This window comes from Oncorhynchus kisutch, unplaced genomic scaffold, assembly GCF_002021735.2.
Source record: "Oncorhynchus kisutch isolate 150728-3 unplaced genomic scaffold, Okis_V2 Okis04b-Okis11a_hom, whole genome shotgun sequence".
Classification (NCBI taxonomy): domain Eukaryota; kingdom Metazoa; phylum Chordata; class Actinopteri; order Salmoniformes; family Salmonidae; genus Oncorhynchus; species Oncorhynchus kisutch.
In genome coordinates this window covers 5517289-5540282 of record NW_022261981.1, presented here as the reverse complement: position 1 = coordinate 5540282, position 22994 = coordinate 5517289, and the positions used below count along the sequence as shown (strand labels likewise).

At 45.7% G+C, this 22994-nt stretch overlaps 1 protein-coding gene across 5 annotated transcripts; it reads right to left on the bottom strand.

The window, feature by feature from the left end:
- Positions 1 to 392: 392 nt before the first annotated feature.
- Positions 393 to 22790, bottom strand: LOC109878113 (protein transport protein Sec31A-like). 5 transcript variants are annotated; one of them, XM_031812987.1, is made up of 27 exons: positions 22659 to 22790; positions 21387 to 21502; positions 20580 to 20703; positions 20265 to 20460; positions 19960 to 20055; positions 19793 to 19801; positions 19299 to 19439; positions 18534 to 18676; positions 17277 to 17376; positions 16935 to 17096; positions 15372 to 15524; positions 14618 to 14851; positions 13860 to 14027; positions 13502 to 13640; positions 13090 to 13268; positions 12399 to 12525; positions 11903 to 12048; positions 11540 to 11713; positions 10818 to 10994; positions 10257 to 10500; positions 9362 to 9781; positions 7986 to 8030; positions 6513 to 6568; positions 5805 to 5966; positions 5316 to 5435; positions 5089 to 5160; positions 393 to 3445 (listed from the first exon to the last, which is right to left on the bottom strand). In XM_031812987.1, the coding sequence occupies exons 2-27, from the start codon at positions 21463 to 21465 to the stop codon at positions 3266 to 3268; spliced, it is 3846 nt and encodes a 1281-aa protein (XP_031668847.1). In that variant the 5' UTR covers positions 21466 to 21502; positions 22659 to 22790; the 3' UTR covers positions 393 to 3265. The 5 variants fall into 5 exon arrangements, with proteins under 5 accessions (XP_031668847.1, XP_031668849.1, XP_031668848.1 ...); XM_031812989.1 differs by lacking the exon at positions 7986 to 8030; XM_031812988.1 differs by lacking the exon at positions 19793 to 19801.
- Positions 22791 to 22994: the final 204 nt, after the last annotated feature.

Here is a 22994-nt window from a genome sequence, read left to right as displayed (position 1 = left end):
GCAAGACACAACATGACAAGGCAGAACATTCGTAGTATCATTTTTTGCAACTACGGGCATTTCCATTGTCCTCAGGTCAATTTTGGGGATTTTATTTTTTAAAGAAAAAAATATATTCCTTATGTTAAGTTCACACTACAAGCGGTTCCACACTGCCTGGTTCCACACTAGTCGGTTCCACACTGGTTGGTTCCATGCTGTTGGTCTGCTCCATACTCACCACTCAGTTCAGCCTGACCTGCTGTTATTAAGTCTCTCGTGCCATTCATTCATTCGCCTTCTCTCCTGTAGGCCCACATGTACATCAGCCTACTCTGCTGAGGAATCAACCTTACACAATCATAAATCCCTTTATACACTTTCTGCATTAAACATTGACACTTCCTTATTTATACAAGTCTGAATTATTTATTTATTTCAAAACAAAAATATATACAGCAAAGGATGGCAATGTAAGCATCAATGGATTTGTGCAACAAATAATGAGCACTGGGTGAGGTACTTCAATGCCTTCTGTTGCCACATGATGTTCTCTGTTTGCTCTCTCTGGCCAACCTGTTTAACTGACTGACATCTCTTCAACCAACCTATAGTACAGAACTAAACCAATACACAACAGGGTGTAACATAGCACATCAGATAGTAAATTACATGACCAAAAGTATGTGGACACTCGCTTGTTGAACATCTCATTCCAAAATAATGGGCATTAATATGGAGTAGGTCCCTCCTTTGCTGCTATAACAGCCTCCACTCGTCTGGGAAGGCTTTCCACTAGATGTTGGAATATTAATACGGGGACATGCTTCCATTCAGCCACAAAAGCATTAGTGAGGTCTGACACTGATGTTGGGCGAATAGGCCTGGCACCCAGTCGGCGTTCCAATTTTTCTCAAAGGTGTTTGATGGAGTTGAGGTCAGGGCTCTGTGCAGGCCAATCAAGTTCCTCCACACCGATCTCGACAAACGATTTCTGTATGGACCTCGCTTTATGCATAGGGGCTTTGTTATCATGCTGAAACAGGAAAGGGCCTTCCCCAAACTGTTGCCACAAAGTTGGAAGCACAGAATTGTCTAGAATGTCATTGTATGCTGTAGCATTAAGATTTCCCTTCACTGGAACTAAGGGGCCTTGCCCGAACCATGAAAAACAGCCCCAGACTATTATACCTCCTCCACCAAACTTTACAGTTGGCACTATGCAGTAGGACAGGTAGCGTACTCCTGGCATCCGCCAAACTCAGATGCGTTTGTCGGACTGCCAGATGGTGAAGCGTGATTCATCACTCTAGAGAACACATTTCCACTGCTCCAGCTCTCAAACATTTGATTTAGCACATTAGATCTTGACTAATATTAAGTACATACGTAAGCATAGACCACTCCCAATGAGAACAAAACACTAGAATGGATTAGCTTTGGTGTGCACAACCCCCCCCCCCCCCCCCCCCCTCCTGAAAAAGAACAAGGTGGCGTGGGAAGGTCGTTTCTATGGCTACGCACAATTAGAAACTAAATATAGGATGCAACAAGTCACATAAGAAGTGTCTAATTCCTTAAACACAGGGAATTACTAATTCATGATTAAAAATGGGGAAATATGAATTAATTATTAAACAGGGAAATCGTCAACCTTGACAACAAAAAAATAGGGGGAGTGTAGCTTACGCACCACTTACAATTCACAAAAATATTTCAAGAGATTTATTCATGGGTTTCTTTGCCATAATTCATATTTCAGTCGATAACTGCCACGTTCTTCAATCAGCATGAAATGTCAAGTGTAACCACGTCGAAGCTGTTTACATTGGTGTGCTCATTACAGTTTATACACAACAGAAGCCAGCACACTATAAACAGGGGGCGAAGCCAACAACCAGGACACACACAGTTCTCATACAGTATCTCAATCACACAAGCTAGCTGACAGCAGCGGGCCGCTCTATAGTGACTAACGCGGACTGACTATAAAAACATCCAGCAACTCCACAAGAATCATCCAATGACATTCTGTTGTTGCATAGCTCTGGACCAGGGTGTAATGTGCAGGCTCTGACACAGCTCTGAGTCAACAAGCTGCACATAACACCCTGGATCAGAGCTAGTCGTTGCAGTGCTTTGGCCTGAAAATGTAAAACAAAGTAAGAGATGGCACACTGGTCTCTAAAGCACACTGGTCTCTAGAGCACACTGGTCTCTAGAGCACACTGGTCTCTAGAGCACACTGGTCTCTAGAGCACACTGGTCTCTAGAACACACTGGTCTCTAGAACACACTGGTCTCTAGAACACACTGGTCTCTAGAACACACTGGTCTCTAGAACACACTGGTCTCTAGAACACACTGGTCTCTAGAACACACTGGTCTCTAGAACACACTGGTCTCTAGAACACACTGGTCTCTAGAACACACTGGTCTGTCAGTGAAAAAAGTAACAATTTCAGCGCTGTGGTACAGTATGCATTACAAAAGTGTATATAACTCATTCACTCTTCCTAACTATTGTAAAAATCAGCTGGACGTTGTGTGGTTTGTTAAGGAAAGATGAGGTAGGAAGGTGGACAAAAACAACCTCGCTCTCCAAAGTCTTCCCTTAGTTGGATGTGTTACCATGTTAAGAACTACTGACAGCCAGAGAATCCAAGCCCACATTGTTCAGAGACATTTGCGTATCTTTCTCCACTCTCAAACATATGACATTAAAATCCTCAACTATCTTACAATCCTCCCACACCAGTAACCCCCACCTCTTTAATATTTAACATCCGGTATCTTCCCATCGAAAAGCTAAAAGGACTCAACTTCTTTAATACTATTGGGTGTTTTGCTGTTGATAACCACCACAGTGACTCGTCTTCTCAGAGAGAACCTCTCGTCATCAGCCAAGTCTGAAACCTTTTCAATGAGTCGGCTTTAGTCAAGCGAAAACCACACATCTGCAATCATGTTCTCTTTATCAAAGCACATTTCAACAGCTGAAAAAGAAATAAATATGTAATCTATAACATTGTGATCCATCCATATGATAACACTGAAGGCTGTTTTTATCTTGGTGTGTTTTTGAGTGTTCCAAATGGCACTCTACTCCCTATATAGAGCACTACTTTTGACAAGAGCCCTCGGGGGCCCCTCATAGACCCCTCGGGGCCCTCATAAATCATAGGGCCCACGGGGCCCGTAAAGAGCCCATAGGGTCTGGTCAAAAGTAGAGCATTATAGGAAATCAGGTTTATTCTAGAAGCCTGCCTTGGTGTGGGATCAGTGGTCAGACGCCCAGCTTGTTGGCGATGGTCATGACCACTTTGAGGATGGGCATGAAGGCTTGGATCTCGCTGAAGTTGCTGCTGGTGACCACAGCAGTGTGGACCTCTAGGCCACGCTGGTAGTTCTGGCCCGCCACACAGCGGCTGATCTCATGTAAACCCCCCAGGATGTTGTTAGACAGCTACAGGATGAGGGGAGAATTTAAAGTTACTATAGGCATGTACACATTTCCTTTGGGTCTGTAATGTAGTGGAGCAACTTGACTGGGTCTGTTATGTAGTAGAGCACCATGACTGGGTCTGTTATGGAGTGGAGCAACATGACTGGGTCTGTTATGGAGTGGAGCACCATGACTGGGTCTGTTATGGAGTGGAGCACCATGACTGGGTCTGTTATGGAGTGGAGCACCATGACTGGGTCTGTTATGGAGTGGAGCAACTTGACTGGGTCTGTTATGGAGTAGAGCACCATGACTGGGTCTGTTATGGAGTGGAGCACCATGACTGGGTCTGTTATGGAGTGGAGCACCATGACTGGGTCTGTTATGGAGTGGAGCACCATGACTGGGTCTGTTATGGAGTGGAGCACCATGACTGGGTCTGTTATGGAGTGGAGCACCATGACTGGGTCTGTTATGGAGTGGAGCACCATGACTGGGTCTGTTATGGAGTGGAGCACCATGACTGGGTCTGTTATGGAGTGGAGCACCATGACTGGGTCTGTTATGGAGTGGAGCACCATGACTGGGTCTGTTATGGAGTGGAGCACCATGACTGGGTCTGTTATGGAGTGGAGCACCATGACTGGGTCTGTTATGGAGTGGAGCACCATGACTGGGTCTGTTATGTAGTGGAATAACTTGACTGGATTAAAATGAGAACTAACTGACATCATGGTACAGGAGTCGCGTTAATACAGAATTGTAGAAAAAAAAGAAATATCTTGCTGTGTTTTGTACAGCAAATCTAAAATGCTTGTTATTGTAATTTCTGCTCTGCATCAGACTAATTTTGTGCTTCAGTTGCACTTCTCCACTCGGATGAGACTTCAGGAACGGCAGTCTATCAGCAGATAGCGCTCTGACTGATGTGTAGCTACTGTTCTCCATCATTCTATCAGCAGACAGCACTCTGACTGATGTGTAGCTACTGTTCTCCATCATTCTATCAGCAGACAGCACTCTGACTGATGTGTAGCTACTGTTCTCCATCATTCTATCAGCAGATAGCACTCTGACTGATGTGTAGCTACTGTTCTCCATTCTATCAGCAGACAGCACTCTGACTGATGTGTAGCTACTGTTCTCCATCATTCTATCAGCAGATAGCGTTCTGACTGATGTGTAGCTACTTTTCCGTGTAGCCAACTTTTCTCTGGTAAAATACCAGATTAACTTCAAGCAAAACATTGGGAAATGTAGCTGGCTACATTGTCTCTATGCTAAACAGAAATATATGATGGCCATGCATCGTTTTTGAAAAAAAAAAAAGACAGTGCTTTTTAATTGTAAACTCATTTACTTGTGTGGCTGCCAGGCAAATGGCGTTCCACTTCTGTTGTCATCTGATGAAAACGAAGCTATTTTCTGCCAGAACGTGTTGCACTAATGTATTTTCTGTGAAGGAAAACTATAGCTACATGTCCCTGATCACTTTATTGTAGCAAAAAAAAAAAAAAAACAGCCGACTTTCAATATAAAAAACGCAGGTGAAATGTTTTAAAAAACACAGATGATTTTTTTTTGAAGGTGTGTGTTTTGAAACAGCAGATTTGTGACCTCTAAGGCTGGGGCCCTGTGGTAGAGTATCTGCTCTGTGTTCTCACCGTTTGCTCTCTCAGCTTGTCATACAGGTACCCAAGGCGTTTCGATGCATCCTCAAGTTTCCTTTTTGTTTGCTGAGGAAAATAAATAAATATATTGAATATTAGGACGTCAGACTCGAACAGCAGCACCTTCAGAATGGCTCTGTGTGTCTTATGCAGATAGGCGGGTAGAAATTCTGTCTTTTGAATCACAAGAGCCGATACTGCCGTCTTGTGTAAAGACTTACTGGGTCTTGTGCGGCTAGCTGGCAGCGTTGAACCAGGCTGTCGAAGGTCTGCTTGAGGACCATGTGCTCTGTAGGGATCTCTCTCTGCTCCACCCTCTCAGCCGGCAGCGCCTGGAGGAGCTGAAGGGACACACAGGGGTTAGAGGTCGGCCTGCCTATAACTAACTGGTAGCCTGACTTTAGGGGTTAGAGATCTGACTACCTATAAGTAACTGGTAGCCTGACTTTAGGGGTTAGAGGTCGGCCTGGCAGGCCGACCAGAAAGTAAATGGTAGCCTGAATTTAGGGGTTAGAGGTCGGCCTGCCAGGCCTTTAATAAGAAAGTAAATGGCATCCCGACTTTAGGGGTTAGAGGTCAGGCTGCCAGGCCTTTAATAAGAAAGTAAATGGTACTGGGTTAGGTTGGCACTAGTCTCATGCTACCAGAAATCCCACTGTATTCTGGCTCCAGAACTGGCATGGAGAAACACAGACGAGGTTGTCACGGACCTGTACGTTGGGCTCCTGAGGGGCCCCTGGGGGGAACTGCTGCGTGTGGCTGGGGTCGTGGCCCTGCTGTCCTTGGGGCTGATGATGATGGCCCTCCATGGGGAAACCCCCCATAACAGGGGCGGTGATGGGAGCCGGAGGGGTGTAGTTGTCTGGGACAACCTGAGACGTGGACAGAACACAGATTCACACACTAGCATGTTTATTACAGACATAAAAGCTTCACCTTATACTGGTTAACATACAGCTAAGATCTTACTGCATGTTTAGAACACGTGATACTGAAATAGCCAAGACCGTCTACAACATCTGGAGAACATAGCTGTATGTTAACCAGTATTCAGTGAAGCTAAGATCTTACTGCATGTTTAAACACGTGATACTGAAATAGCCAAGACCGTCTACAACATCTGGAGAACATAGCTGTATGTTAACCAGTATTCAGTGAAGCTAACATCTTACTGCATGTTTAAACACGTGATACTGAAATAGCCAAGACCGTCTACAACATCTGGAGAACATAGATTCACTGATTACTGGTTTACATACAACTAAGATTGTAGCTATTAACATTTCCAAGATGGTCTACTGGTCCTGGACTGGGTTGGACAAATTGGAACTGGTCCACATTTCTCCAGTCTGAGCTAGTCCAGGTTATCAGAGAGGATGGGGAATCCGGTATGAAGGTCATTTATCCAGAGGAGATACCTTTTTCTTCCTAGAACCCCCTCGTACTGCTGGTGGGTCATTCCAGCCATCTTGTCCTATAGATAGTGAAAGATGAATAGTCAGCCACAAGATACCTGATGCTTTTTAAGAATCCAGACAACAGCCAAAGCCAAGAGCCCTGGAGATCCATGGAAAGTTCTGGAACATTAAGTTGAGCAGGGTTATTTCTCAATCTCTTAGGAGGATAAATTAGTCTTAAAAATCACTTTCAACTCTGAAAAACAAAAAAGGTATTTCCACTTGAGTAGCAACAAACAGGTCACTTCAACAGACAGCAGGCCACGGCCAGGCAGCAAGTCACTTCAACAGACAGCAGGCCACGGCCAGGCAGCAGGTCACTTCATCAGACAGCAGGCCACGGCCAGGCAGCATCACAGTGCAGTTAGATTGGACACACTGACTGACAATAACACATTATTGTTGTTGCATTATCTTCACTACTTGGCATAGCCTAATACTGTGGTAAATTTACATTTTTTTAGTACTCAAATATAAACTTAAAACAGATATTTCGGTATTAAATTAGTAAATGTAAATCACCAACACCAGTGATTTAGCATGGATTATTTCACTACATTGTTACATTGTTTGTTATAAATCAAAGACCGGCTTAACACGTTCCTGTAAAATCATGTGACGGCACAAGCAAACACCTTTCTACATGTCTGCATTAACACAGTCTTATCCCACCATATCTAAACCTAGCCCAGTCTTATCCCACCACATCTAAACCTAGCCCTGTCTTATCCCACCACATCTAAACCTAGCCCAGTCTTATCCCACCACATCTAAACCTAGCCCAGTCTTATCCCACCACATCTAAACCTAGCCCTGTCTTATCCCACCACATCTAAACCTAGCCCTGTCTTATCCCACCACATCTAAACCTAGCCCTGTCTTATCCCACCACATCTAAACCTAGCCCTGTCTTATCCCACCACATCTAAACCTAGCCCTGTCTTATCCCACCACATCTAAACCTAGCCCTGTCTTATCCCACCACATCTAAACCTAGCCCTGTCTTATCCCACCACATCTAAACCTAGCCCTGTCTTATCCCACCATATCTAAACCTAGCCCTGTCTGTATTAAGTCTTATCACACCATATCCAAGCCTATCCCTGTCTGCATCAACAGTCTTATCCCACCATATACCCCTGTCTGCATTAACAGTCTTATCCCACCATAACCCTGTCTGCATTAGTCTTATCCCACCATATCTAAACCTATCCCTGTCTGCATTAACAGTCTTATCCCACCATAACCCTGTCTGCATTAGTCTTATCCCACCATAAACCTGTCTGCATTAACAGTCTTATCCCACCACATCCAAACCTATCCCTGTCTGCATTAACAGTCTTATCCCACCACATCCAAACCTATCCCTGTCTGCATTAACAGTCTTATCCCACCACATCCAAACCTATCCCTGTCTGTCACTCTCACTGTCACCTTCATCATCGTCAACAAGGGGAGTACTCAGCCAAGGGAAGTACCCTGAAAGTTAAACAAGGGGGACAGCTCAATCAGAAGCATTTATAAATTAACGTTATTCACGTCTCCAATCTCACTACACATGATTTAGTATTTATAAAAGAGACAAGTGTTAAAGAAGGAATGGTGGATTCTTGTTTAAGCATAAATGAATAAAGATATGATTAAAGATACTATCATAACAGATAAACAGTGGTGTTACAGGCCTGTGTCCCAAATTACACCCCATTCCCTTTATAGTACGATCCCCGGTCAACAGTAGGGTCCTACCGACGGTACGATCCCCGGTCAACAGTAGGGTCCTACCGACGGTACGATCCCCGGTCAACAGTAGGGTCCTACCGACGGTACGATCCCCGGTCAACAGTAGGGTCCTACCGACGGTACGATCCCCGGTCAACAGTAGGGTCCTACCGACGGTACGATCCCCGGTCAACAGTAGGGTCCTACCGACGGTACGATCCCCGGTCAACAGTAGGGTCCTACCGACGGTACGATCCCCGGTCAACAGTAGGGTCCTACCGACGGTACGATCCCAAGTCAACAGTAGGGTCCTACCGACGGTACGATCCCAGGTCAACGGTAGGGTCCTACTGACGGTACGATCCCAGGTCAACGGTAGGGTCCTACTGACGGTACGATCCCCGGTCAACGGTAGGGTCCTACTGACGGTACGATCCCAGGTCAACGGTAGGGTCCTACTGACGGTACGATCCCAGGTCAACAGTAGGGTCCTACTGACCGTACGATCCCAGGTCAACAGTAGGGTCCTACTGACCGTACGATCCCAGGTCAACAGTAGGGTCCTACTGACCGTACGATCCCAGGTCAACAGTAGGGTCCTACTGACCGTACGATCCCAGGTCAACAGTAGGGTCCTACTGACCGTACGATCCCAGGTCAACAGTAGGGTCCTACTGACCGTACGATCCCAGGTCAACAGTAGGGTCCTACTGACCGTACGATCCCAGGTCAACAGTAGGGTCCTACTGACCGTACGATCCCAGGTCAACAGTAGGGTCCTACTGACCGTACGATCCCAGGTCAACAGTAGGGTCCTACTGACCGTACGATCCCAGGTCAACAGTAGGGTCCTACTGACCGTACGATCCCAGGTCAACAGTAGGGTCCTACTGACCGTACGATCCCAGGTCAACAGTAGGGTCCTACTGACCGTACGATCCCAGGTCAACAGTAGGGTCCTACTGACAGTACGATCCCAGGTCAACAGTAGGGTCCTACTGACCGTACGATCCCAGGTCAACAGTAGTGCACTATACCAGGCATAGGATGGCATTTGGGACGCAACACATGAATTGCATCATGGTCAGTACCTGTAGGAGGAGGAGCAACCGACGGAGCAGAGAAGGACTTGACGGCCGGGGCTCCAGGACCTCCTTGTGGGTACCCAGGTCCCAGGGGTGGGTACGGCCCAGAAGGGGGACCTGCAGGTGGGCCCTGGCTGTGGAGGTGAGACCCCCCTGGTGGGTACATGCCGACAGGGGCCCCAGGCTGCTGGTAGCTGGGTGGCATGGGGCCTGAAGGGAGCGAGGTGGGGGTGAAGCCTGACGGAGGTGGCCCTGGGCTGGGCATGGTGGGGAGGCCGCCAGGGGCAGAGAACGGAGGCAGGGGGGGTCCAGATAGGCTGGAGCCTGGCATAGCAGGTCCTGGAGGGAAGGCAGAGAGGCCGGGGCCACCTAGTCCTGCAGACATGGGATGCTGTTGTGGCTGGAATGGCTGGAGTGGAGAGAACCCTGAGCAGACAGGAGACAGACATGTTACATCAAGACCAGTCTGGAGTAGTGTCTGGCAGGTGACAGAGTAGTACCTGGTTCAGCAGGGCACAGCTTGTATATTACGTTCAGATAGAAATATATTATGTAGAACAAACACGTTTCAATGTCACATACACAAGTACAGTGCTTCTACACCTGCATTGTTTGCTGTTTGGGGTTTTAGGTTGGGTTTCTGTACAGCACTTTGAGATATCAGCTGATGTACGAAGGGCTTTATAAATAAATTTGATTTGATACAGTGAAATGCCTTTCTTACAAGCTCAAAACCCAACAATACAACAATCAATATCAAATGTAGCACTAAAAATAACACGGTAGAACAAAAACACAGGATAGAAAAACAACAAGATGAAGTCAGTAAGCATACTACACACAGGGTCAGTTCCAGACAGAACCTGCTGAACACGGCCCTGGACGGAGGGAGAGTGCCTACCTGGGGCAGTGGCAGGATGTTGAGGGTAGGCTGGCCGTAGTCCTGTACGTGGCAGCCCACTAGGTGGAGGAGCAGGGGAGGAGGGTGGCAGACCGCCATAGGAAGGAGGAGGTGGCCCTCTGGAGAGAGCAGCAGCTTGAGGAGTGAAGACTGTCGTCATAGGAGGCTGGCCAACCACTGACATCACAGGAGGAGGAGGCTGGCCACCCACTGACATCACAGGAAGAGGAGGCTGGTAGGGCCCCTGGAGAGGAACATCATTTACACACAGCCGGTGCCTTATTCCCTTTATAGTGAACTACTTCAACAGTAGACTGGAACGCAGCCACAGAAACACACACGAGAGAATAACAATATACCAAGCTGATGTTTCACAACATGAACTCTAGCAACTGCTATGATATCTTCAAGTGGAGATTAGATTCATCGATGTATAAATCAATGGAAATAGATCTGTTTACTTTGTGTTTTATAATCCTCAATCATTTTTGTGTGTGTTTATTGTTGCATTCTCAAAGCTGAGGCAAAAGTGTCAAATAAAATGCATTCATTCCTAAATACCGGTGTCTGTGTTGGTGGTTGTGCTTGGACGGGGGCAGCAGGGGCCTGAGCAGGGGCAGGGTCGCCGCCAGTCACCCTGACTCTGTTGTAAGGGAACGGTGGGGGCTGTTGCCCCCCTGCAGCTCCTCCCTCTCCCTGGGCGTGGAACAGCCGGTCTCTCATCATCATGATGCAAGCCTGCAGGAAGACAAACACCACAGAACAACACAGTTATAAATAGTACTGGAAACCAAACAGTTTGATGCGTCAGCCTGCCTGAGGGGGTAAACTATAAACCAGGGAGTTAGCAGGCTAACTTGCCCATTTCAAGCTTATCAAAAAAACCACAATAATAATAATAATAATAAATAATAATATTTTAGGCATGGTTTTATTGACTCAACAGCCAAGAACACATGGATGTTTAGCTTTGTTAATGAACCAGAAAATGTGTAGTAATTTCTGGTTGTTTATCAAAGTAAGCTGGCTAACTCATTGATCCTGCTCTGCAGTACAGCCCTCTGGAGTAACAGATGGTAGGAAAAAAAAAAACTTTCTGGACGACAACAACATTAAGTTCTCTTTCACCAGGCAAGATCAACGAAGCACAACTTACATATTAAACTGCAGGTCTGAACACGATCCAGGAGAGAGAAAACACAGTGTCTTTGGAACACGAGGACACATTTAAAACACGTCCTGGTTGATAAGGTATCTGAAGAGGAGTGGGAGGTTGTGTTTACCTGGTCTGAGGTGTCTGGCAGGTAGGACAGGGCTGTAGCCAGGCTGCCTTGTGAAGCTAGGAGACCAGCGTAGTGAGTCAGCTTGTCAGCCAGGATAGGACTCTGTACAGCCACCTCGCTGTTCCTCAGACGCTCCACAGACTTACGCAGAACCATCATCTTCTCTACCAAGTCCTGGAGGTCAATCACACAGACGACATAATGTTACCATCTGGTTACTACCACGTCAATACAGATGGTATCTGTGGCCAGTTATCAGATCACATCATCATAACGCTTGGGTTCACTTGGAAAAGTGACTTCCATGGTTAAATTAAGGATAAATATATAGATAGATATAAAAATTAAAAAAAGATTTCTTACCTCTAAAACCAGGGGAGATGAGCAGTCCCTCTGCAGGGCCCAGCATTCCACTAGTTTCTCAATGTTCCCAGAGCAAATGTAACAGAGACATGCCTGCAGACAGCGTTTCTCTGTCCTCTCCCCCTCCAGACGCGACCCCAGGGTCTCTACAGTACCAGGAGAGGGTGGGAGAGCAAGGAGGAGAGGGAGAGAGAGGAGGAGAGGTTAGATAGAAGATGTAACAGAGATCAGTTATAGTCCTACTAGGAGAAAGGGAGGGAGGGGTTAGGAACAGGAAGCAGAAGAGCTACACAGCAGAGAGATCAGTTATAGTCCTACCAGGAGAAAGGGAGGGAGGGGTTAGGAACAGGAAGTAGAAGAGACCATCAGGTACAATCAGGTCTCTTTTCTGAAATAGATTTCTAGTGACTTGCAGAAATAAGTGCTGAACTCAAGGTAAAAGCAAGCCGGGGTTTACTGATGCCTTTGTTTACGATCCTCAACATCTTGTTCTTACCACACAGATGAGCAAACTCTTTGGGGTGAGCGTAGGTTAGGAGAGCAGCGAGAGCCTCCTTCCAGTTCTCCAAGGCACAGCTCTGCACGATGTCTCCCCAGTTCTGGGTCACCACGGATGAGATCAGCTGAGGACGGTCGATAGTAAACTTAACCAGGTTGTATGTATTCATGCGGACTCAGTAAAATCAGATTATTTTGCACTGTTGATATAAAATAACTATATTCTGAACTAAAGTAACTTTGCTAGCTAGTAATCAAGTCATACAAATATGATATAAATCAAAATAGCCGTGAGGGTAAGTCCCAAATGTCCCCCTGTCTTACCATAGAGATGCTGGTCCCCCCTGTCTTACCATAGAGATGCTGTTCCTCTGCTCGTCCAGGTATGTCCCCTGTCTTACCATAGAGATGCTGTTCCTCTGCTCGTCCAGGTATGCCCCCCCCCCCCCCGTCTTACCATAGAGATGCTGTTCCTCTGCTCGTCCAGGTATGTCCCCCCCCGTCTTACCATAGAGATGCTGTTCCTCTGCTCGTCCAGGTATGTCCCCTGTCTTACCATAGAGATGCTGTTCCTCTGCTCGTCCAGGTATGCCCCCCCCCGTCTTACCATAGAGATGCTGTTCCTCTGCTCGTCCAGGTATGTCCCCCCCCCCGTCTTACCATAGAGATGCTGGTCCCCCCTGTCTTACCATAGAGATGCTGTTCCTCTGCTCGTCCAGGTATGTCTGCTGGGTCTTCTGCAGTAGCTCCTGTCCTCCACTGATCGCCAGCAGGATGGCCTCAGCGTAGCGCCCCTCGTTCAGACACAGATCCACCGCTCCCTCAAAGTTTCCCACCAGCAGAGCCTGGCTGATCAGACCATCTGCATCTAATACAACAGGAGCATAAAGCAACTGAATGAGATACGGGAGAGTTACAGTCATACACAGGGCCAGTTACCAGGACAACAGATTCATATTAAGACAAAAAAAGAAGGTTTTACGTTGAACATTCTATTTGTTATGTGTCCGGGAAACCAGTCCGTACTGTTTAGATTTCACAGGAAGAGAGAGCTGAAGTTACATCCTACTGCTGGGATACTGAACAGAAGACTAGCAGTACCTGCTGAGACAGGGATCGGGAAGCTGATCTTCTTCTCCTTGTCTTGTGGTTGTGGTGGGATCTGACTGAAAAAGTCAGAGGGCGAGGATGAACCCGGAGTCTTGGTGGAGTCAACCTCATCCCCGGATTCTTCTGACCTCTGGAAACGAAACGAGGACAACGTACTTTTATGGAAGGTTGGTGGTGATAATAATATAAAAAAGGTGACAGGATTCATGTTGTTATGAACAGAGACCACATATCACTTCGGAAACTAGTCACTGCCCTCTAGTGGACGGTGGAAGAACTGCAGTCTAGACGAGAAGTAGGACTACTATAAAAGAGAATGGGCTATGAAGAGGTTTGTTCCTGGACTGACCTGAGTAGAGAGCAGCTGTATCTTCTCAGCCAGATCGTTGGCATCCACTCCGTGTCCGTTAGGCTGCAGGTTCTTCCCCAAGCAGGTGGATATCTTCCTCTCTAAATCCTCTTTGCTGAAACCCAAAAGTCTCAGGAATTTGACCCGGGCTTCATCTTCAAAGTTGACCTGCAAACATCAGGAGGTGGACAACATTAGAAACCTAAACAACACTTGCAGAACTTGGTGTTCATCATATGTCGGTCTTGGCTCCTGAGTGCCTTTCTATCCAAATACATTGTACAGAGAAGCCTACTGTTCATGGAAATGCGCCATCTCCATAGGTGTTCTGTGAGTCCTACTACTGTCCAGTCAGAAGGACAGACAGGGACACAGATGTCACAGATAACTGGACTTTTTTAAAAACATTTTGGCAATGAAGCAACTTTTCTACTTAACGAGGGTCAGATCAATTCATGGATACTAATTTTAGCATGCTAACAGTTCCAGGAGACTTCCAGTCATTGTGCTAACGCTAGTTAGCAATGGCTTCCGAAACTACCTTCAAAACCACATGCAGAGGCAAAAAATGGTATCCATGAGATCATATGACTCTGGGTGAGTAGAAAAGGGATTAAATGACAAAAATGTCACACTGTCTCTATAATGTTACATTGTTTGACCCTGGGGTATGTAGAAAAGTTGCTTAATTGCCAAAATCGTCCATTATTCCTTTAAAATGAACCTTTCGTGCCACTGTGCAGTGTGATAACACCTACCAGGAGAAACCTCCATATGTCCTGTTCAGAGTCTGTGGGGGCCTTGTGGATCTTGGCCTGGCAGTAGTCTGACAAGGATCCAGATTGCAGAGCAGCCTGCAGCTCTCTGGAACGTTGAAGGAGCTCTGTTTCCGTGGTGACCTGGCTCACAAACACCTGCCTGGGGACAGGGACGGGCTGTGGGCTCTGGACTGGAGCCTTAGGACTCTCAAAGGTGATCAGCTTCCCACCAAACTACAAGGAGAAGAGGATGGGGGGGGGGGGGGGGGGTACTATTACTATGATGCAGTTATAATACATTGTAAGACTTGTCATAAGCACTTATTGTCCCTTTAAGAGTAGAGCGTGACCAAAGAGTAGCACTTTACGTCATTCCTAAGAATAGACTTTAACCGCATGTTTCCACCATAATCCGCAGGTTGTCATGCCTAAGAATAGACTTTAACCGCATGTTTCCACCATAATCCACAGGTTGTCATGCCTAAGAATAGACTTTAACCGTGTGTTTCCACCATAATCCACGGGTTGTCATGCCTAAGAATAGACTTTAACCGTGTGTTTTCCACCATTATCCACGGGTTGTCATGCCTAAGAATAGACTTTAACCGCATGTTTCCACCATAATCCACGGGTTGTCATGCCTTACTGCTTAAACATATTGGGGTTCCTCACAATAGGCATTCACTGATGTTATTTACCTTCTGAAATACAAAAAAAGTGTGTATTAAAAAAAGGTCAAGTACATTGCACTTACAGCGAATGAGGCTCCTACGGGCCTACGAACCCACTTGGGGGGCTTCTTCAGCGGAGCGACGAGGGTGGTCTGAGGGGTGGGTTGGGGAACTTGCAGAGGGGGCAGCACCTGGCCTGTCCCAAACGGATCCATAGTGTCAAAGGACGAGGAGATCTGTGGGAAAGTACCACAGAAAGACTGCATTCCAATCTAAATATTATATAAAAGGAAAGATAAATGAGCAGAGGTCTTTAAATTATTATTATATTTTTAACTTTATTTAACTCTGCAAGTCAGTTAAGAACAAATTCGTATTTTCAATGACGGCCTAGGAACAGTGGGTTAACTGGTCTGGGAACAGTGGGTTAACTGGTCTAGGAACAGTGGGTTAACTGGTCTGGGAACAGTGGGTTAACTGGTCTGGGAACAGTGGGTTAGCTGGTCTAGGAACAGTGGGTTAGCTGGTCTAGGAACAGTGGGTTACCTGGTCTAGGAACAGTGGGTTACCTGGTCTAGGAACAGTGGGTTAACTGGTCTAGGAACAGTGGGTTAACTGGTCTAGGAACAGTGGGTTAACTGGTCTAGGAACAGTGGGTTAACTGGTCTAGGAACAGTGGGTTAACTGGTCTAGGAACAGTGGGTTAACTGGTCTAGGAACAGTGGGTTAACTGGTCTAGGAACAGTGGGTTAACTGGTCTGGGAACAGTGGGTTAACTGGTCTGGGAACAGTGGGTTAACTGGTCTGGGAACAGTGGGTTAACTGGTCTAGGAACAGTGGGTTACCTGGTCTAGGAACAGTGGGTTAACTGGTCTAGGAACAGTGGGTTAACTGGTCTAGGAACAGTGGGTTACCTGGTCTGGGAACAGTGGGTTAACTGGTCTGGGAACAGTGGGTTAACTGGTCTGGGAACAGTGGGTTAACTGGTCTGGGAACAGTGGGTTAACTGGTCTGGGAACAGTGGGTTAACTGGTCTAGGAACAGTGGGTTAGCTGGTCTAGGAACAGTGGGTTAACTGGTCTAGGAACAGTGGGTTAACTGGTCTAGGAACAGTGGGTTAACTGGTCTAGGAACAGTGGGTTAACTGGTCTAGGAACAGTGGGTTAACTGGTCTAGGAACAGTGGGTTAACTGGTCTAGGAACAGTGGGTTAACTGGTCTAGGAACAGTGGGTTAACTGGTCTAGGAACAGTGGGTTAACTGCCTTGTTCAGGGGCAGAACGACAGATTTGTACAGATTTGTTCGGGGATTCGAACTTGCAACCTTTCAGTTACTAGTCCAACACTCTAACCACTAGGCTACGCTTCCGCCCAAATGAGGTCTACAACCATACCAGGATAGACACCTGACTACGCCAAAATGTTACTACAATCATATCGATTCCATAAATAGTGCACTACTTTTGTCCCCTGGTCAGAAGTAGTGCACTACATAGGAAACAGGAAGCCTTTGACGTTTTAGCATTTAGCAGACATTCTTATCCAGAACGACTCCCAGTGGCAACACTGGATTGTGGGTGGTTTCCTTTAGACAGTAAACAGACATGGGTCACAGATAGAGCTGTAAGACAGATGGAGGCTCTCTACCTGATCAGCCCTGCTCTGCTGCTGGGCCTCCAGGCTTCCTCCCATCACGCTGTACACACTGATCCAGCCGTCAAACGAGGCCGCCGACAGCAGCGCTGGGTTCCTGGGACACCACTGAATGTCAAAGCACCACTGATTGGTCGTTGGTAATTCATAGATCACCTAGAGAGACAGGAGAGAGAGAGATTGGATCACCACGACATTGTAGAAACAGATCACCTAGACAACAGAGGCATCTGAGGAAGCCCTGGGCAGGGAAAGATGGCGGGGACCTTGTGATGGGAGGCCATATGCACCACATGACACCATGAGGCCTATAGAACAGAGCAGAAAAGCAGGTACCTCTCCAGTGTTTGGGTTCCAGCAGAGGATCCTGTTGTCTTTAGCACTACTGAGCAACAGCTCTGGGTCTGCTTGGCTCCACGCTATGGACAGAAGTCCCCTGAGGAGGACAAACACCTTCATCACCGACGGTCGAGGCTCTCTCTTTTAACTTCAACTATGAAACAACAACAGCCACCGAGCTAGAAGAACTCATTGTATTTTATTAATCCATAAAAAAAAGGAAAATGTGATTGAACCACGTAGCACATACAACACCAATAGAACCACGTAGCACATACAACACCAATAGAACCACGTAGCACATACAACACCAATAGAACCACGTAGCACATACAACACCAATAGAACCACGTAGCACATACAACACCAATAGAACCACGTAGCACATACAACACCAATAGAACCACGTAGCACATACAACACCAATAGAACCACGTAGCACATACAACACCAATAGAACCACGTAGCACATACAACACCAATAGAACCACGTAGCACATACAACACCAATAGAACCACGTAGCACATACAACACCAATAGAACCACGTAGCACATACAACACCAATAGAACCACGTAGCACATACAACACCAATAGAACCACGTAGCACATACAACACCAATAGAACCACGTAGCACATACAACACCAATTGAACCACGTAGCACATACAACACCAATAGAACCACGTAGCACATACAACACCAATAGAACCACGTAGCACATACAACACCAATAGAACCACGTAGCACATACAACACCAATAGAACCACGTAGCACATACAACACCAATAGAACCACGTAGCACATACAACACCAATAGAACCACGTAGCACATACAACACCAATAGAACCACGTAGCACATACAACACCAATAGAACCACGTAGCACATACAACACCAATAGAACCACGTAGCACATACAACACCAATAGAACCACGTAGCACATACAACACCAATAGAACCACGTAGCACATACAACACCAATAGAACCACGTAGCACATACAACACCAATAAAAACACAACCAACGACATACAGACAATTAAAGTGGCACAACACCAACGTATAAAAATAATAAAAAATAATGATGTTTGATTATGTGCATTACTATGGTGAGATATGACTGCACTGTTGGAGCTAGAAACATGAAGTACTTAGCTCCACCTGCCATAACAGACCATATCATCACCATCATCATCACACATAACAATCCCAGTTAAAGTGATGTGTGGCACAATGTCCCAGAGGCTCACCTTGTGTGGTTCTCCAGAACTTTGAGAGGGGACGTGGCAAAGCGCAGGTCCCACATCTGAATGACTGGCATGCGGTCATCTTCTGAGGCCAGGACCAACTGGGTGGCCACCTCAGGGTGCCAGAGCATCCCTGAACAGTGCATCTACAACACAACACTACATCAGACCAGGGCATCTACAACACTACATCAGACCAGAGCATCCCTAAACAGTGCATCTACAACACAACATCAGACCAGAGAAACCCTAAACAGTGCATCTACAACACACCAGAGCATCCCTGAACAGTGCATCTATAACACAACATCAGACCAGAGCATCCCTGAACAGTGCATCTACAACACCACACTACATCAGACCAGAGAATCCCTAAACAGTGCATCTACAACACCACACTACATCAGACCAGAGCATCCCTGAACAGTGCATCTACAACACACCAGAGCATCTACAACAACACACCAGACCATACTCACCCTGTTGCTGTGGTCACTAATCTACTGTACTCACTAGTCTACTCTACCCACCCGGTTGCTGTGGTCACCAATCTACTGTACTCACTAGTCTACTGTACTCACCCTGTTGCTGTGGTCACCAATCTACTGTACTCACTAGTCTACTGTACTCACTAGTCTACTCTACCCACCCGGTTGCTGTGGTCACCAATCTACTGTACTCACTAGTCTACTGTACTCACCCTGTTGCTGTGGTCACCAATCTACTGTACTCACTAGTCTACTGTACTCACTAGTCTACTGTACTCACCCTGTTGCTGTGGTCACTAATCTTGATGATGGGCTCATTCTTCCTCAGGTCCCAGACCACTGCTTTCCCACTGGGGTTTGCAGAGGCCAGGATGTGTTGCACCTGTCTGTTCCACGACACTACACTGATATCTTCAGGAGGCTAGGTGGATGGGGAGAGAAGGAACAGCACTGTTACAAATATAGATTTGTAACAGGAATTATTGAGTGGAGAATATTACGGCACACATTTTAGAGATTAACAAAACATCAAAAAACAAAGCCAAAATTCCCAACACTGTGGAAGACTACCGTCACAGGCTATTCCTCTGAGACTTCAGTAATATCTTGATAGGGGGAAGTGTTAGGTTATTTAACCTTCCCATCAGCCCACACATGTTAAAGCCACCACACACCAGACAACAACCACACACCATACAACAACCACACACACACCATACAACAACCACACACACACACACACACACACACACACACACAGGCTTTCACGCTTACCTCACAAAGCTACAAAGAGGGGAAAACATGGAGAAAATGGTTCAAAATTAAATTAAGACTCATTCCAGGGATTTAAATCACCTGGAATTACCCACCATTTTGATTTAGAGAAGAAGTTGAATGGAAATAGAAGAGAACGGGACAAACTTCCCCCCAGAGACATTTACCTGTGACTTCGTACCGGGTGTCATTGGATTGCTGAAATTGTTCAAATCCCAGATGTAGATCTCTGAATCGTTTGCACCTGACGCCAACAGATTACTCTGTGTGTGTGAGTGTGAGAGAGAGAGAACATTCAAATGAGAGAAAAAATACAGGTGAGGAATATGATACAGAACATTGGATTGAACATATCCTTTAAGTGTTCATATTAAAAGCTTAATTTAATGTAATTTAGTAGCCATTTTAAATTGCAGGTCAAAGTACAAGTGAGAAATGGGCCAAAGCCTTGACTGGCTGCTACCAGCATTACCTGAAAGGGGTTGAAGTCTAGTGCTCTGACAGGCCCAGTGTGTTTGTCAGACTGTCCTATTATTGCCTCTGCCCCTGATGTTACGATGGCTTCTGGGCTATACACCGTTACCGTGCCATTATCACTGCCTCCAATCAGTCTCCCTCCCAAACCGTCTTCTCCTGCTCCAAAGTTTACCCACACCAGACTATGGAGCCTAAGGCACAGATGTCAAAAATGAAAATGTTATAGGTTGAATCGTATGTATTGATAGAATAATATATTAACTTGATAACTCGTATAGTATTGGGTTAGCAGGTCATTGTTGTTGCTTACCTGTTAGAAGTAGGTAGGGACCCCTTGAGCTTCATGCCCAGGGAAGGATCGGCAAAATCCACCTGGAATATTTCCAAGGCGGCAGTGGTGTTGAATGACGCATCCAGCTGCTGAGCTGACGTGCCTGTTCCTCAACAACAACAAATAACAGACCAACAAAGAAATCGAATAAATCACAAGAACTCAAGAAGTATATTTATTCAGAATTAAAAGTGAAGCCTGTTATCATCAGTTACACAACTCCTGATTTTTAGAAGCTTGCTCCCAAGTCTGTTTATGCATGCTTGCCAAGTTAGGCAAGTTGGCTAGATAATATAAACAGATCTGGGAGGATACTGGCAAGAATGCCTAAACATCTGGAACTATCTACTGTATAAGTGCATGACAGTCCTGATACATAAAACAGTTATACCCTACCTAAGATTAGGTAGAAGGGTTAGAGTTAGTGTAGGACAGGTATGGACAGGCCTGATACAGGTAACAGTTATACCCTACCTAAGATTAGGTAGAAGGGTTAGAGTTAGTGTAGGACAGGTATGGACAGGCCTGATACAGGTAACAGTTATACCCTACCTAAGATTAGGTAGAAGGGTTAGAGTTAGTGTAGGACAGGTATGGACAGGCCTGATACAGGTAACAGTTATACCCTACCTAAGATTAGGTAGAAGGGTTAGAGTTAGTGTAGGACAGGTATGGACAGGCCTGATACAGGTAACAGTTATACCCTACCTAAGATTAGGTAGAAGGGTTAGAGTTAGTGTAGGACAGGTATGGACAGGCCTGATACAGGTAACATTTGTGCCCTACCTAAAGCCAGGCAGATAGGGTGGTGGGGGGCAGGGCTCCATGCTGGATGAGCGGTCCTCTGGATCTCTTTCAGCCTCATCTTTCCTCTATTGGGCTAGGATGCCTCTATCAAAGTCCTAAAAAAAATGGAAAACAAGCACTTTTAATTACGTTTCAATACTGGGGTGCATTCAGTTCAGTTCAACGTGTGCAGCATTCTTCAACAACTTTTGAGGTCTGTTTGCTTCTGTTTGGTGGGTGTACCCTGATCAATATGGGTGTGACACATTGAGATACATAAATCACCAGTGTGACCATTTGTAGCTAATCGCACAATATTGTGCAGCCAACCATACACAATAGCCCTCTGAGCCACCGTTCTTCTCTTCAGCACCGTTTCCATTGACTAAAACGTTGAGCATAGCCAAAAACATTTCGAAATATTTTGGCTAGGTTGAACAAAGTTTTGTCATATTAAACATACGTTATGAACCCTTGAGTGTATTCATTACGCAAATTCTGTTGCAAAACGTTTCCTCCAAACTGAAAAAGTTTTGCAACGAAAATGAGAGATTCTATCTGAAAAACTCAGGTAGGTCTGTCTCAGTTGACTTCGTAAACGGTACAAAGTTTCCGTTGCAAGACGTAAGGAATAAACCCAAGGTAAGCGCATTGCATTGGGCAGTAATGGACGTCATATGGGGATAGCCGATTTCTAAACACTATGAACCCACCTACCTACAGCTAACTAGCAAACGTTAAGTTTCTGAATAATCAAAACAACATATCGTAGGGCGTCACAGTAGCTAGCTACGTAACATGTCGGGATGGTTAATAAGCTGAAACAATTTACTAAACGTTAGAAGAATCAATTTCAATCACGTCTCATGAATCAACAACACGAGAAGGAAGCGAGCCGTTAGATGGAGAGCTGCTGGGTGATGAGAAAACGTTGAGCTAGCTAACATAAATAATTTGGTTAGCTAGTAATACACGTCTGACAACGGCTTTTCTTCGCCGTAATGTATATTTTCTATAAATAGATAGGTAGTTCATGCTGGTTGAGCTATTAGCTATAAACCATCCCTGGTTCAACCAGTTTCTTTAGTTAGCTAATGGTAGCTAGCTAGGCTAGTTACCGATACGTGTCGTTGGCTTCTGCTAGAGCTTGACAGCTAAATCATGCAGACGTGTCGTTCAGCTTATAAATCTAGCAAGCTAGCTAAAAGCTAGAATAAATATATTCGAACACTATATTGTTAGTACCCCCATATCTTCATATAAAATACTTACGTCGGAATTGATGATTATCAATCTTTCTAGTTTACAAATGATGTAGAAAACCACCGGGCACTCCCAACGTAATCCTGGATGTTTATCGTCTTCTACGGTGGCCGACATGGTATCAAATATCACAGCAGTCAGTGTCTTGATTTGACCTGTAGCTGTGTTTTGCAATGTTTTCAGTTCAGCAAAGATTGTCTCGCCTCTTCATATGTCAGTAGTTGAAAGTACTGAATAGATTATTTTTCTTTTTTTTTTCAAAATAGTATTACATCTATAACTATAAATTGTAATTTCCTGATGAACAATGTTGCAACTAGCTTCAACCAGACAAACATACAGTGC

What these genes read in the sequence shown, in the direction of transcription:
- LOC109878113 (XM_031812987.1), bottom strand. Translation starts at nt 21,465, where the DNA reads ATGAGGCTGAAAGAGATCCAGAGGACCGCTCATCCAGCATGGAGCCCT. An exon ending in AACCACCAACACAGACACCG is followed by an intron (nt 10,501 to 10,817) that starts GTATTTAGGAAT and finishes GTTCCTCTCCAG; the next exon opens with GGGCCCTACCAGCCTCCTCT. An exon ending in GGTTGCTCCTCCTCCTACAG is followed by an intron (nt 8,031 to 9,361) that starts GTACTGACCATG and finishes TTTAACTTTCAG; the next exon opens with GGTACTTCCCTTGGCTGAGT.